At 37.1% G+C, this 15,560-nt stretch overlaps 1 protein-coding gene across 1 annotated transcript in view; it reads right to left on the bottom strand.

The window, feature by feature from the left end:
- Nucleotides 1-15,560, bottom strand: part of AlaRS (alanine--tRNA ligase, cytoplasmic) — a 449,485-nt gene that overhangs the window by 330,197 nt on the left and 103,728 nt on the right. Inside the window, exon 5 of the mRNA XM_067150816.2 lies at nt 3,512-3,703. Within this exon, the coding sequence (XP_067006917.2) occupies nt 3,512-3,703 (192 nt within the window). The remainder of the gene's footprint in view (nt 1-3,511; nt 3,704-15,560) is intronic.

The raw sequence follows: 15,560 nt of genomic DNA, 5'->3' as shown, positions 1-15,560 counted from the left end.
TTGAATCAGCGAGTTGAAAAGGGTACGGCACACATTCCAAAATCCTTACTTTTCAGGAGAAAGGAAAAACTGTTTTGTAGCTTAAAAGAAAGGTTTGATCAAAAAAGTTTCTATTAGGCATTTAAACATCACATTTCTGCATATTCAACTACAAAGTATGGAAATCATATTACGTACGGTTTTCAAGTTATACCATTTTTTATGTCAAGGAATATGTCCCTTTTTAGGGTACTGGTACTCAAATTTGATAGAGATCTTTGTAGAGGCAGATAACATATAATAAACTCGCAATTTCAAAATCTATTAAGCAGTAACACATTATTACACAAAAATACGCCCAACCATCATTTCTTTTATAGTCGTTCATTGCCATTCCGTGTCATTAAAGTGTTTTATTTTACGAAGATGTCTAGCCTCCATAACCTCTGAATGGTGTATGTCTTCTATGTTTAAAATACCGTGAAGATCATCAACGTTATCGTCCATTCTTTCAATGTGTGTTCAATGTTAAATGGATAAGTTGAATATTTCACCACGATTATATTACTATAGACAATAATCACGAAAATAAACTGCTCACTCGTTTCTTTTTCCGCTACTCGCTGCTATGCAGCGCTTATACAAGGGTCCTGGTCTGTATAAGCTATTCAATGAATAACTATGACAGATGTAAACACAGGAGGCTTATATGCGGTTTATTAGTAACGAATTTCACATAAATAGTGTATAAACCTTGTATAAAAGTTATACACCGTTTATTAGTAAGACAGCTAGTGTACAATGCATGTAAGGTTCATTTTCGTTTAATCGTCGACATAGGAAAACGAACACAACGGACATTGTTCTGATGGACTGCATATCCATATGTGGCTGGGAGGTGTGACCAGTCTTAAGGAGAATAATGGATAGGAAGAGTATTGTGGGATACAACGTTTTACCAGTGAAGCGACGATATGTTACTGTATCATTAATGTTCTGGAAAATCTCTTTAAGACATGGCATCAAATAAAAGGGGTTGGCTCCAGGTTTCTTGCCAAACGAAATGTTTGGAATGTTGTTCTTGTGGTGGCTGGTAATCCCACCCCAACCTGTCTCCTCACGGCATTGTGCAATCCTGGAATGCCTAATGACGTCTACAAGCAGCACAATTGACTGGTGTATTTCGGCTTCGTGGTCAGGTAAAATTAAGAAAGTGATCACAGACAGTAGTGAACATGGGTCGCTCGACAAATGTTACGGTGCACAGCAGAGCTAAACAGTTTGCGAGTGAAAGTTTATACGTTTCGGAAATCACTATTTTTAATGTGTAAATTTAGTAATGTTCATATCGAGTGGGAGAAAAAATATACTGTCTCAAAACATTGTTTTAAAAATAAGGAACATTTAGAACGTAAATTTAGTACTCCAACAGTGAAACGGCAGGCAACAATAGAACTCTCATTAGATATGAAAAAGAAAGCTAAGAGTAAATAAATAGAATTTATTCACGAAACAACAGCGATGCTACTCAAAGCCAACATCACGCTGGAGAAAGACGACCCTGCAATTCGGAAATGGCTTCAAAAGTATGTATCAGGTATGTACAGTCTATCAATTAATCGTCCACAATCAACGATCAGTGATGGTAATTAAACCTTTAATGATTAATTTTAGAATTTCATTAAAGCGAAATTAAAGCAATCTGCCACTATCTATTTCGCGAAATAACGCGAAAATTAGTATCCTTCTCGCGAAATCGTTCAAAAATTAATGCGAAAAAATCACGCCTCTACACATGTTAATCTCACACTTCGCGTACACAATATATTATTTATGTATGCTAACCGTCACTAGCTCTTGTGCGCTAAATCACAATGATTTTAGTTCAAGTCTGACAGAAACTTCACGAAGTTATTGTCTTATCTGCTCGCAGCCATGAAACTTCACTGTTGCCGTTCAAATTGCAATAGGAGGATGCCTGCCTTGTCTACCCAGCTTTTATAGTCTCACAAGGTCTCAGGCTTCAAGGGAAGTACGACCAAACAAACCCTCTTCCTTCGTGAGAGCTTGCCAGATGCTACTGGCTGCTCACGTTAATACACGTACAGTATATACCTTCATGGCACAAGTAAATGGTTTTATCACCGAGCTCAATAGCTGCAGTCGCTTAAATGCGGCCAGTATCCAGATAGTAGGTTCGAACCCCACTGTCGGCAGCCCTGAAAATTGTTTTCCGTAGTTACCCATTTTCACACCAGGCAAATGCTGGGGCTGTCCCTTAATTAAGGCCACGGTCGCTTCCTTCCCAATCCTAGCCCTTTCCTGTCCCATCGTCGCCATAAGACCTATCTGTGTCGGTGCGACGTAAAGCAACTAGCAAAAAAAAAAAAAGTTTTATCAACTCCTGTTACTATATAATTATCATCTTAACTACGTGTGATGTCAGATCTGTAGAATTCAGCTTAGTGGCAGATTAATTGATAAAAATTTAGGTGATTCTGCCCTGGAAAGAAGTTTGTCAACCTGTGACAAATGTTTGGTACATCCCCTCGTTCAAATCTCACTCCCCACCACAGTTTGCTGTTCGCATGGGGACGCGGCTATGGGTTCTTCATGATCAAAATCACAGCTTGCGGCTCAGGTCCAACTAGACGAATTTTTTCCTACTGGAGCGCTACGGGGTTCTTGCAGCCTATGGGACGGCCTTCCAGGGTTCCTTCATTCCCCGCAACTATATTGAGTGCTTGAATAAAATTATGCCACAGTGTTGAACATGATAAATTGAAACAGATATATATGTTATGTTTCAAAGCAGACCCGGCCAACAGCTGGAAACTGCAGATATGTTATGTTTCAAACCCTGCATTGCAGGAACAGCTATTTCAATAAAAATGGTCTTAGTAATATTTAAAATCTTGAAATTGGATGGATTGATCCCAGAATATTTAACTTTCTGGTACCGTGAAAAACTGCACGCTTGTTTGCTGCTTTCAGTTTCTATTTTTGGTTGTGCTAATATCTGCAATTTTAGATTGTATAATAAATTCTTTTGCTGCTGGCTTCAGACCTTGATTTTCTGCTAAACACATAGTTTTTCACCTGAAAGCTGTGGTAAAACTGTACTTCTTGTTTTTGTATTCTTAAACTCAATAATATACAAAAAATATACTCACTTAGCAGCAGGCTAATGTACACAAAACAGGTCACAATATCAAAAGTAAGTTATGGCATTGTTGTCAATTCATTAACATTTGAAAGACTATTTAGCTCTGATACTGTAGCACTACAAAAGACTCTGCTAAGTAGAATCCCTGCCCTGAAAAGCCAGAGGTGTTCTAATATGTTAGGGGATTTAATTCACGAGTAAATATGATACTTTATATTATTATCAATTTATAAATCAATTGAAAATCTTAAAATCACAGCAATAGAACCCGCTTTTGGGTGGTTAGGCCACCCAAAAGCGGGTTCTATTGCTGTGATTTTAAGATCTGCGGCTGTGAAAGCAATTTTTGACAATTGAAAATCTTACCTGTTGAATTGGATGAAGACAAGATTCCATATTTCTAGGACATCAGGGTCATCCTGATTTACCAAGTGAGCAGCTTCACGGCCTCCAATACGGTCGAAGTGCAGTTCTGAGCAAGGACCACATGGTCCAGTCTCACCCATTTCCCAGAAGTTGTCCTTCATACTCCCAGGTAGAACATGTGAGACTGGAACTCTAAAAGAAAATGATAAGTGAGATTTTGATAAAAGAAAGAAACAAAATAATATTTTACTGTAATGAAACCTCATTAGTGTGTTACTCATTAAAATGTTTACTTGCTTAGCACGTAATAACCCTCCCTCATCGCATCATGAATTTTTGCTATTGCTACATAGTAGGATAAATTTTTCCCCAATCACAAAAATGTTGTCATCCATTGTGAATGGAATGTGATTTCCAACACATGTAAGAGCCCTCGCCATGAAGGAGGCAAGGGATAGATGCACTATAACAGAAAATAGCCTTGAATTCCCAAACTTCACAGGGTAAAATGCACCTTCAGGGGGCAAACTTTTAACCTCAGGAAAGTTAAGATTTGCTTGCTGGTTAGCAGCGAGACTGGTGAATATCCCAATGAATCCCTTTGTGCTTGTATTTCGCATTCCAGTCAGAAATGTATTCCGTGCTGAGTTGTACACTGAAGTAAAGTGAATATTTGTCATGATAGCCAACCCACGGATTAGGAATATAATCCTGAGAATTTGAGTAGCTTGGAGCACATTGTCTTGTGATAGTCTAGTTCTGTACACGGGAAAAGTCCTGAAATCGCCAACTAATAAGACAATATTAAAATCCTCAGGAAGTGGACAAGCGTCCACATCCAAAGACACAGAGTTGCACGAATGTTAAAACTTGCACCTTCGACTCAAGTAAGTCCGAACCAATGCCGGGTATTGCTGAAGTGTTGTCACAGCCAAGATGGCAGCTAAAGTCATTCTCTCATGCATGGGTGAGTATAACTTGTGAGTAATTCATGATCGAAGAGTGTGACCAGAAAATCTACTGGTCTTAAACACGGGCTCCAACTAACAGCTTAACATGACATTTGTTTTAGAAAGATTGTCATCTGCAATAATACACTGATACTTTTATAGATGATATAGATGTTGATTCCCATAGGGAACCCGAGATAGATGTCCCGAATGAGTAAATTTATAATACCAATATAAATGGTCTGTTATTGGACATTATAAATTTTCCAGCTAACTCATTCCTGTTTGCCAGCATTTCGCCCCAGTGTGCTAAGTTGGGTTCATCAAATGGTAAACAGCACACCCACCAAGACGCATGGCTAGTGCATACCGTGGAGGCCAATGCATAGAATACTTGCAGCCACCGGCAGTCCCAATGCACCATGAGAGACACTGTCTCATGTGAGCAAGGCACGGCATTCAATAACGTACATAATCGGGTTTAGCGTTGAAAGGGTTAAATGTTTTGTTGAACTCGAGAATATCATTTTGAATGTAAGTATCAATTCTCAAAAGTCCTCCAATGCATTAAATATTCAATTCTGCCCAAATAGAAACTATTGGTTTTGGCTTGTTGTATTTTGCCTAACGATTTACATCAATCGGCATCGTACTAGTCTCCACAACCCTTCAGTCATGAAGAAATCAACCAGACGGATTCCGAGCAAACCAATAATGTGTTTACTCCACTACAAAGATTCAATAGAAATTAAGGTGAACAGGCGAAGGAAGTAAGAGACACCTACACTCAATCCTTCAATAATGAAGGCAGGATAGCATGGCAGAACTAAACGATCCAGTCATACAGAAGCGTAACTGTGATTTACAATGTAGGCTAATGTACCGTTATGTAATTAGTGTAATTACTTACTTAGAGATTTGACAGGTACTCTCCAATGACAATGCTTGAAGAAGTCTGAATTTCCATTGTGTATGACATCCTATGCTTGTTTAAAAACAACTGACTGTGGATGGGATGGCACGTGTTGCACTACTACAGTTGATGTTCGATTAAATGTACCATGCTGACCTCAAAAACTGCTTCATTAACTACTTTTTTGTAAAATGTAGCCATTTCATTATCAAAGGAAGGCAGTACTCCTATGTTCTAATCAAATGTCACATATTTGCCCTCCTCCTGTGACTGGAGTCTTTTAATTACGAAACTAAGACCTCATCAGCTGGGTTGAATTTCTTCGTCTTCTTAGGATGCCTTGATGAAGAGGACACTGAAGACAAGAGCTGACAGTGTCATTTCTTGAACATCAACATTATCAATATTGTCGTCATCGTTCTGGAAACAATAATTATAACTCACATTTAAAAGAAAGGTTCCACGTATTTTTAGTTTTTAATTAAATAATAATTCATCTTCCTCCTCTTCTCCACTCATCCAGTTTCCACGAGGTCAGGACCTTTATAACACTCCTTCACCTTCCTCTCTCCTTCCGCCACTCTGTCCCAGTCCAGGTTTCTTCTTCTTGCATTCCTCTTCTACGTCTCCCTCTTACTCTGCTTCCCTCAAAGTTCATCTCCATCATTTTCATATCTCCTCCATCCTCTTTACATATCCAAACCATCTGAGTTTATTATCAATTCTCTCAGTTAGGTTTACGATTCCAACTTCCTTTCTAACATCTTCATTTTTCACTCTGCCTTTCCTAGTCATTCCTATCATACTTAGGTCATTTCACTGGCTTGAATTCTAATCTCCTCCCTACATGCCAATGTCTAGATCTCAACCGCATTAGTCAATATGGGTGCATAGTACATTTTGTACATGATCTCATTACACATCCTTGGTACTTACTTTTTCCAGACAAGATTTCTTACATTGTGGTAGAATGCATTGCCCTGTTACACCCTCTTCATAATGTCCATATCCAGCTTTGTATTCTGCATTAATTCACACCCTAGGTATTTGAAAATGTCCACAATTTCAAGGTTTTGGACCAATTATCACAATGCCTTTACCTTGCCTTTCTCCTCTTGATATCAACATGGTCTTGCTTTTCACTGCACTAATTTTCATACCATACTTTTCATTTTTTTCATTCAGTGGATCAAGTTGTTCTTGTACTTCTTTCCCCAGACCACAATATTATCTGCAAATAGAACTCTCAGATGGTTAGAGAATTTTATTTTTACTTACTTCAGTTTTGGCTGGTTACAAAATTTGTCAATACTAAAACATTATTACACTAGTCTGGACCAAACAAACATGTCCTTGCACCTCTGCTTGCTGCCAATGACCTTACAAGGCGAGCTGCTAAATGTTGCTATACAGTCGGTTATGTAATGTAGGGAAGGGAGGGGGGGAGCGTGTCAACGACTGGAACTATTTCTTTTGCTCTCTCTTTCTATCTTTCTTCCTTATGTGATTGTACGCTACTCTGTACATCGCAGTTTCTTCATTCAGCTTCTCCTGTTTGTATATTTTTTTTATTAAATCTAAAATACAGTAATTGTTCTCTAATGTGCATGCTAACAACTTGATCAACTCTTCAATCTCTATTTTACTTAAACCGCTATGTTCTGTTAAATTCCTTCTAACAATATTTATTGTTTTAGAGATGGGGATGTTGGAATACATGTCTTTAATATCAAGACTATGAATTGTTATTTTCCCTCATTTCAATATACCTTGTTCTGTTACAGAAATCGCTTGTGTAACAGGCTATTGGCTCCGTTGTGAATTTAAAATGCTTCCGTAAGAATACCTGAATAAATTTGGCTAAACCGTACGTCGGACTATTTCTATAGTTAACTATTGGTCCTATGGGAATTTCTTACTTACAGATTTTCGGCAATGATCTCATAGTGAGCATTCTCAGGTTCATATTTATTAGACTATTCGCATCCTTTGCGTCTAAAACAAATCCTATTTATTTATTTATTTATTTTGTCAGATCTTTCTTAATTAAAGTGAACTTGTGTAGAGGAAACTCCTGTGTTTTATCAATATAGTCTTGTCTATTCATTAGAATGATTACATTACCCCTATTCACTTTGGTTACTGTAATCTTGTTGCTTTCAATTTTCCCTTTCAATCCTTAACTTTTCTTATTCATTATAAGCGCTTCTTTTTCTTTGTGCTTTATCATCTTAGAGAATATTTTTCCCACTTCATGCCTTGTCGCTTCTTGCTCCTCAAATTCCACTTTGGAAATTACCTGTTCTGTTATTATCTCCACTACTTCCCTCTTATTCTTATTATTACAGAATTTCATCCAATTATGCTTAGGTCCCGTTTCTAATATTGCCATTTCTTCCGTGCTAAATGCTGTATCTGTTAAATTAACTGCAGGATAGAATTTAATTTCATTACTATTCAACCTCTTATTGTCTTCTTTATCGTTTCCTTTCTCATCTTTCTGCCCCTTCAGTAATTTAAGTTTCCTATCTAATGTATTTTGCTTCTTTTTGAGAATGAAACACAATGAATCCTCTACACTATCTTCCATCTCATCCCATCTCATCTCATATCAAACCCAGAAAATCTTTCGTGATCTGGAGATGAAGGTCATGTAAGTCCTGGTTCAAATGGCTTTTCCTAATGTGTAAGAACCTAATTTCACTTTTCAACCATATCTGATTCACTTTCAACTGAGGCACTCTGACATGTCTTCGCAAAATGTCCCTCCTCTCTACCGACTTCAAATGTCTTGGAATTAATATATTTGTTAGACAATTCTTAAGAAATTTCAAGTCTTTAGATATTTTGGCTATTTTGCTTTTAAATTTATTTGTTAATTTTCTAGCTTGGCTGGCATACTCAGAATTATTGTAACCATGGTGGTTCAATCTTGTCCGAATTGACTTATATTAAATTCCTTTAAAACACTTTTTCCGCCTAGTCAATACTTTATATTTTATTATAATTATCTACCATACATGTTTCAGAAGCTACTACCCTCATCTTCAGCGGTGCCAAAACATCAAACTAAATCCTAAGACTTGATACATTTGTACAAATACAATCATCAACAGAATCAAATTATACATAAATCATGAAATTGTTAAAATATTTCTTTGTGTCTAAGCCATTTACTTACTTGCTATGTCATCTGTGAAAACTTTACAATTATAATAATTTCAAATCATAAAATGATTAAAACCTATTAAATCAGTAACTATATACTAAAATTTAAAATCTGCTCTGCTCTTGAAACTTAAGTCCTTATTGACACCTAAAAAATTATTTGTGCCTAAACTTACACTTATGTCATTTGGTCAATTCAACCCTTGAACTACTTCCCTCATTCATATCGTATCGGACGGATGCCTTCCAAGCTTGGATTTTCTAGTAAGAAAGAAACCAGACGGCTCCTTAGGACATCACAATGCTAAAAAGAGAAATGTTCCACCTATTCAATACAATAATAAACTGTTGCACAAATTAATGTCACAACAGTTTAATATGGTTTGGGACTGGTTTCGACACATATCTGTGTCATCATCAGCTGATAGAAAAAACATGGCAAGAAGTCAACACAAAAAATATTAAAGGGTAACTGTAATACTTATGACACTTTCTTGAAGAAATTAATAATCGAAGTTCATGTAGCACTTTTAAATGAAGATAATTTTTGTAGAGATCATAAGCAGTGTGATGTTCTTGAACATTTTTTCTGTAGATCTTGAGGTTAAAAAAGGATGCAGCATAATTTACAATTGTTGTTAGGCAAGGAATAAACTTGTTGCGAGGTAACGAATAACATGATTTTGTTTCTGGTACTTCTAAAGGTGGATAGTGATATATAAAAACTCCTAGAATATATTGTAGGATATGAACCTATCAGTACTAATATGGATTTTATGAGTTCTAAAGAAAAAGAAAATAAGTTAGAAATAAGAAATAAAAACAGTGAAAAAATGGTAAGATAAGTAATACTATGAGGCTCACCTTGTTTAGCTTGCCATGAAGTATAAGAGGAAGTAAGAATAGAAATTGAACATAGGTAGGGGAAAGGAACGGATTGGGGGGGTGGGGTGAGGGAGTAAGGAGAGTAGTTTAAGGTGGATCAGGGGGGGTGTTGTGGTAGGGGCAAGTAGCGCGAGAAGGTGTTGTGTATGACATGGAAGATCGATCGCCTACTTGTCAACTTGAAGCTTTTGAAAACTAAGATAAGGAAGTCAAAAAGGGTGTTCGGTTTTTCAGACAAATCATTAAGGTTTTGGTTAGGATTAAAATATTGATCAAGCTGTATTAAACAATTTTCAGTGATATCAAGGAGAGGGCCTTTGTTTAGGGTACTGATAAATTCAATGTCTTGGTCTAACGTAGTGAAATGTTTTTCGTCCTGCATGAGTTGCCCTACTGCGGAAAATTTATTGTATTTTATCGCGTTAACGTGTTCTGAATATCTAATTTTGAAGCTACGCCCTGTTTGTCCAATGTAAGAAGAATCACAGGTATTGCATTTAAAACGGTATACGCCATATCTTGAAAATATATTAGTTCTGTTTAACGATTTGGAGTTATAAATCACTTCCATGTTTCTATTGTTAGTTCAAAAGGAAATTTTGGAATTATATTTTTTGAAGATATTGGCAATGCAATAGACGTCTTCATTGAAAGTGAAGGTAGAGTAAGCTGCTGGTTTAGGATTGTCATTTAATGTTGTTGTATATGTTCGGTGTTTAAATTTATTGATTATTCGTTCAATAAAAAATCTGCTGTAAGCATTAAATTTAGCTATGGAACGTATGATATTAAGTTCTTTATTTAAATTATCTTTAGGTAAAGGTATTTTGAACGCGCGGTTAACCATACTGTTGTAAGTGGCACATTTATGTGATTGTGGGTGTGAGATATCTTGTCTTATGGTAGTAGCTGTTTGTGTGGGTTTCCTGTAAATCATATAAGATAAAGAATAAGGTAGTATGCTAATTGTTATATCTAGAAAATTGATTGATCTGTTGGATTCAGTTTCAAGGGTGAATTTAATATGCGCATCAATCTTGTTGAGATTATTTAGAGTAGAGGCTGCATTAAGACGTCTATTGCATTGCCAATATCTTCAAAAAATATATCAAAATTTCCATTTGAACTAACAATAGAAACATAGAAGTGATTTTATAACTCCAAATCGTTAAACAGAAATAATATTGTCAAATGTGAAAAAATTGTTACTGACTACCAATTTTTTCACGCTTGACAATATAATATACCAACAAGATGGCTTGGCAATGGTATCACCGGCATCTGGGATCTCGGCAGATATACTTAAATTTTTTGGAACACACTTTTATCGATAACAACGATAATTTCAAGAATATATATACTTTTTGGGGGCAAGATATGTGGATCACACATTGGTAATTCTAAATGATAGGATTATTAATGCAGCCTCTACTCTAAATAATCTCAACAAGATTGATGCGCATATTAAATTCACCCTTGAAACTGAATCCAACGGATCAATCAATTTTCTAGATATAACAGTTAGCAGACTACCTTATTCTTTATCTTATATGATTTACAGGAAACCCACACAAACAGCTACTACCATAAGACAAGATTTCTCACACCCACAATCACATAAATGTGCCACTTACAACAGTATGGTTAACCGCGCGTTCAAAATACCTTTACCTAAAGATAATTTAAATAAAGAACTTAATATCATACGTTCCATAGCTAAATTTAATGCTTACAGCAGATTTTTTATTGAACGAATAATCAATAAATTTAAACACCGAACATATACAACAACATTAAATGACAATCCTAAACCAGCAGCTTACTCTACCTTCACTTTCAATGAAGACGTCTATTGCATTGCCAATATCTTCAAAAAACATAATTCCAAAATTTCCTTTTGAACTAACAATAGAAACATGGAAGTGATTATAACTCCAAATCGTTAAACAGAACTAATATATTTTCAAGATATGGCGTATACCGTTTTAAATGCAATACCTGTGATTCTACTTACATTGGACAAACAGGGCGTAGCTTCAAAATTAGATATTCAGAACACGTTAACGCAATAAAATACAATAAATTTTCCGCAATAGGGCAACTCATGCAGGACGAAAAACATCATTTCACTACGTTAGACCAAGACATTGAAATTATCAGTACCCTAAACAAAGGCCCTCTTCTTGATATCACTGAAAATTGTTTAATACACCTTGATCAATATTTTAATCCTAACCAAAACCTTAGGTGCTGTCTGGCCGAGGCGGTAAAGGCGTGCTTGTTTCGCCCGGAAGGACGTGGGTTCGAATCCCCGTCAGGAAGTCGTAAAATTTAAGAAACGAGACTGCCACTTCCAGAGGTGCACATGGCCCTGAGGTTCACTTAGCCTACACCAAAAATGAGTACCAAGTTAATTCCTGGGGGCAAAGGCGGCCGGGCGTACAGCTAACCACTCCACCCCATCATGTGCCGAGGTTAACAATGGTGGAAGCCTTTACCTTCCACTCCTCCAAGGGCCTTCATGGCCTGTACAGAGGTGACTTTGCTTGCTTTGCTAACCAAAACCTTAATGATTTGTCTGAAAAACCGAACATCCTTTTTGACTTCCTTATCTTAGTTTTCAAAAGCTTCAAGTTGACAAGTAGGCGATCGATCTTCCATGTCATACACAACACCTTCTCAAGCTACTTGCCCCTACCACAACAACCCCCTGATCCACCTTAAACTACTCCCCTTACTCCCTCACCCCTCCCCCCAATCCCTTCCTATCCCCGACCTATGTTCAATTTCTATTCTTACTTCCTCTTATACTTCATGGCAAGCTAAACAAGGTGAGCCTCATAGTATTACTTATCTTACCATTTTTTCACTGTTTTTATTTCTTATTTTCTTTTTCTTTAGATCTCATAAAACCCATATTAGTACTGATAGGTTCATATCCTACAATATATTCTAGGAGTTTTTATATATATCACTATCCACCTTTAGAAGTACCAAAAACAAAATCATGTTATTCGTTACCTCGCAACAAGTTTATTCCTTGCCTAACAACAATTGTAAATTATGCAGCATCCTTTTTAACCTCAAGATCTACAGAAAAAGTGCTCAAGAACATCACACTGCTTATGATCTCTACAAAAATTATCTTCATTTAAAAGTGCCACATGAACTTCGATTATTAATTTCTTCAAGTGTCATAAGTGTTACAGTTACCCTTTAATGCTTTTTGTGTGTTGACTTCTTGCCATGTTTTTTCTATCAGCTGATGATGACATAGATATGTGTCAAAACCGGTGCCAAACCATATTAAACATGTTGCGACATTAATTTGTGCAACAGTTTTTTATTGTATTGAATAGGTGGAACATCTCTCCTTTTAGCATTGTGATTCTCAGTTCAATACGGATCAATTATGAAGTTTTAACTATAAATCCCTAGGACATACCGTCTATTGTAAGCCTACCCACACAAATCACTATCTTCATGCAGATTCTCACCACCATCCAGCACAAAAAGCAAGGCATTCTCACGACACTCGCCAAGAGGGCAAGACGAATTTGTGAGCCATCACATATCCAGGTGGAGATGGACATGCTCAGTCGCATTGAAGGGTAATGGTTACAGCAATTTGCAGATTCATAGAGCCCTGCATCCCAGAGAAACGACGAAGCAAAGCTCACAGAAGGACGAAATGAAGGGAACTGCCTACTTGCCTTACATTCACAACACCACAGATCGAATTGCCAAGGTCCTCCGCAAACACAATATACAAACCGTGTTTGGCACTGTCACTAAAATTGCTCACAGTCTGAGTAAAACCAAGGACAAATTGTTCCCACTTTTACCTTCCGGGGTATACGAAATTCCCTGTACTTGCGGTAAGGTTTACATCGGCCAAACATGCTGGTCCATTGGTACCCGTATCAAAGAACATGATTGTAATATTAGTCTCAACCAACCAGGCAAATCGACAATAGCTGAGCACGCTCTCGGCAATAGCTGAGCACGCTCTATCATCGAATCATGTTCCAAGATGCTCAAGCTCTTACCCACACTAGACACTACAGGTCCAGGATTATACGGGAAGCTTGGAAATATGTAGAAATCCTAAAAATTTCAACAGGGACACCGGCTATCAATTAAGTAATACCCGGTTGCCAGGCATTAAGAATTTACGTAGGTAGTTCCCTTCCCTGTCCCTTCACTATTGTTATTTCGTCTCGGTATTTTCCAAATTTGTATGTTCCTCGTCGCCAGATGTTTCATTCCAGGCTTGTGTCTATGTCATACACCTGTTAATGTCATATATTACGTACACACATTATGTGAACCACTTAGACTGTTTTTGCTGGTTCGGTCTGCTTCCACTTCGAACGCTAGCGTTGTGCCACGTCCTGAGAGCTATCTGGTGGGAAATGAACGTACCATTTCCACTTCTATTATAACAAAAATTTGAAGAGTCATTGTTTAAGAGCCTTTCTTGTGGACAGTCGAGATTTCTTCTGAGAACACAGAGCACAGTTCTCTGCGAAACGTAAAGAATTTTACCTTATTTTCTTGACACGGCATAAGCCCAAAAGCCTATACAGTATCATGTCTATAAGTATGGGCCGTAAAAACATCAATGGCAACAGTAAGTAAACAGTTTAGACACAAAGATATTGAAACAGGAATGCCATGCCGACATTCTCCGCCCAAAGTATTTCTGAGACAACGCAAGCTAACGCCCATCTAGATGATCTGAAACTACCATTGTATGCATAGGCAACAGATATGACGACGAGTCATGCAGCTGTACGCTGCTCTGAGCGTGCCAAGGACAAATGACGTCACAACAGAACCTTCTATATGTTCTATGTAACTATCTCTTGAATGAAGCACGATATCTGACTACACAATCATGTTGCCCAGTATTAAATATGGTGATATCCCAAGTTTCAAGAAGATCGGCGGATAGATGGCCAGGTAATTAGGTTAGAGTTATATGAATTTTGAAGTCTGTGGTCCGACCTCCATGTATAAAAGAGGGCCATGAGGTCGGTAGTAAATCAGTATCTTCGTGTGGTCCCAGCCTTCTCGTGCACGGACCAGCTGTGGGACTTTGATTCTACATCGTTACTCTGCCTGGCGAAATGCCAATATTCCAGGCATAAAGTAGGAATGCTTAGTAAATTTTCCACGTCCGAGGTGCTGCAAACCTCGAGCTCTAAATTTCAAGTGTGAGAAAAGGTGTTTAAAATATTACAAGTCATTTAGTCATTGTCTAACATTTAACTGTGACACGAATGTGATAGGATTTATCTCGTAAAAGTAACACTCATTCTACGAACAAATATTCACGAAGTGACTCGTGAGAACTCAGTTCTTTTTCTAAAAGACTGTGCTTCGTAAAAAAGAAAACTTAGTTGTTTCTTAAAGACTGTGCATTCAAATTATTTTGTTTGAATAACACTCCGAAAGTGCATTTACAAAACAGTGCTTTTTTTTTCTGAAAAACTGTGCCGTATCATATATGAACTGATTGTGTCTCAGTGTTTGAACTTCGCCTCCTGCGTAGACTATGCCTTAACTTCATGACTATGCTCAGTGGAAAACTTTATTTCCGTACCAACTGTGCTCTTTCAGACTGTGTTTCCACACAGGAACTTAATTTCTTTCCGTACTTCTAACGACTACTCTAAATGAAAGAACTGTGTTAATTTTGAATGACTATTCTCAATGAAAGAACTGTGTTAATTACGAATGACTATTCTCAATGAAAGAACTGTGTTAATTTTGTAAGACTGTGCTTTGAATGACTGTAAGCTTTAGGAAACTTAGAAAGACTGTATCGAGAAAGAAGTTTAGTTTTTCATTCTATCTTGTCTTAGCAATCGTTCTCACTTTACGAACAGTGTTGCAGTATGTTAATGGGACTGTACTTAATTACGACGCTTGTCATACTTTCAAGTGCTCTATAAAACTACTTCTCAATGATATTATTTGATTTTCATTAGATTGTGCTTAAAACAGTGTTCAATTCATTGCATTAACCTTAGTGTTGGAGAAGGCTACGAACTATGCTTTTCACATTACTCCATTCATTTCTATTTTTCCGACTAATGAATCGGACAGTTATTATTTCAGTTTTGAA

Source organism: Anabrus simplex, chromosome 7 (genome assembly GCF_040414725.1).
Source record: "Anabrus simplex isolate iqAnaSimp1 chromosome 7, ASM4041472v1, whole genome shotgun sequence".
Classification (NCBI taxonomy): Eukaryota; Metazoa; Arthropoda; class Insecta; order Orthoptera; family Tettigoniidae; genus Anabrus; species Anabrus simplex.
This window is presented reverse-complemented; position numbering and strand designations above follow the sequence as displayed.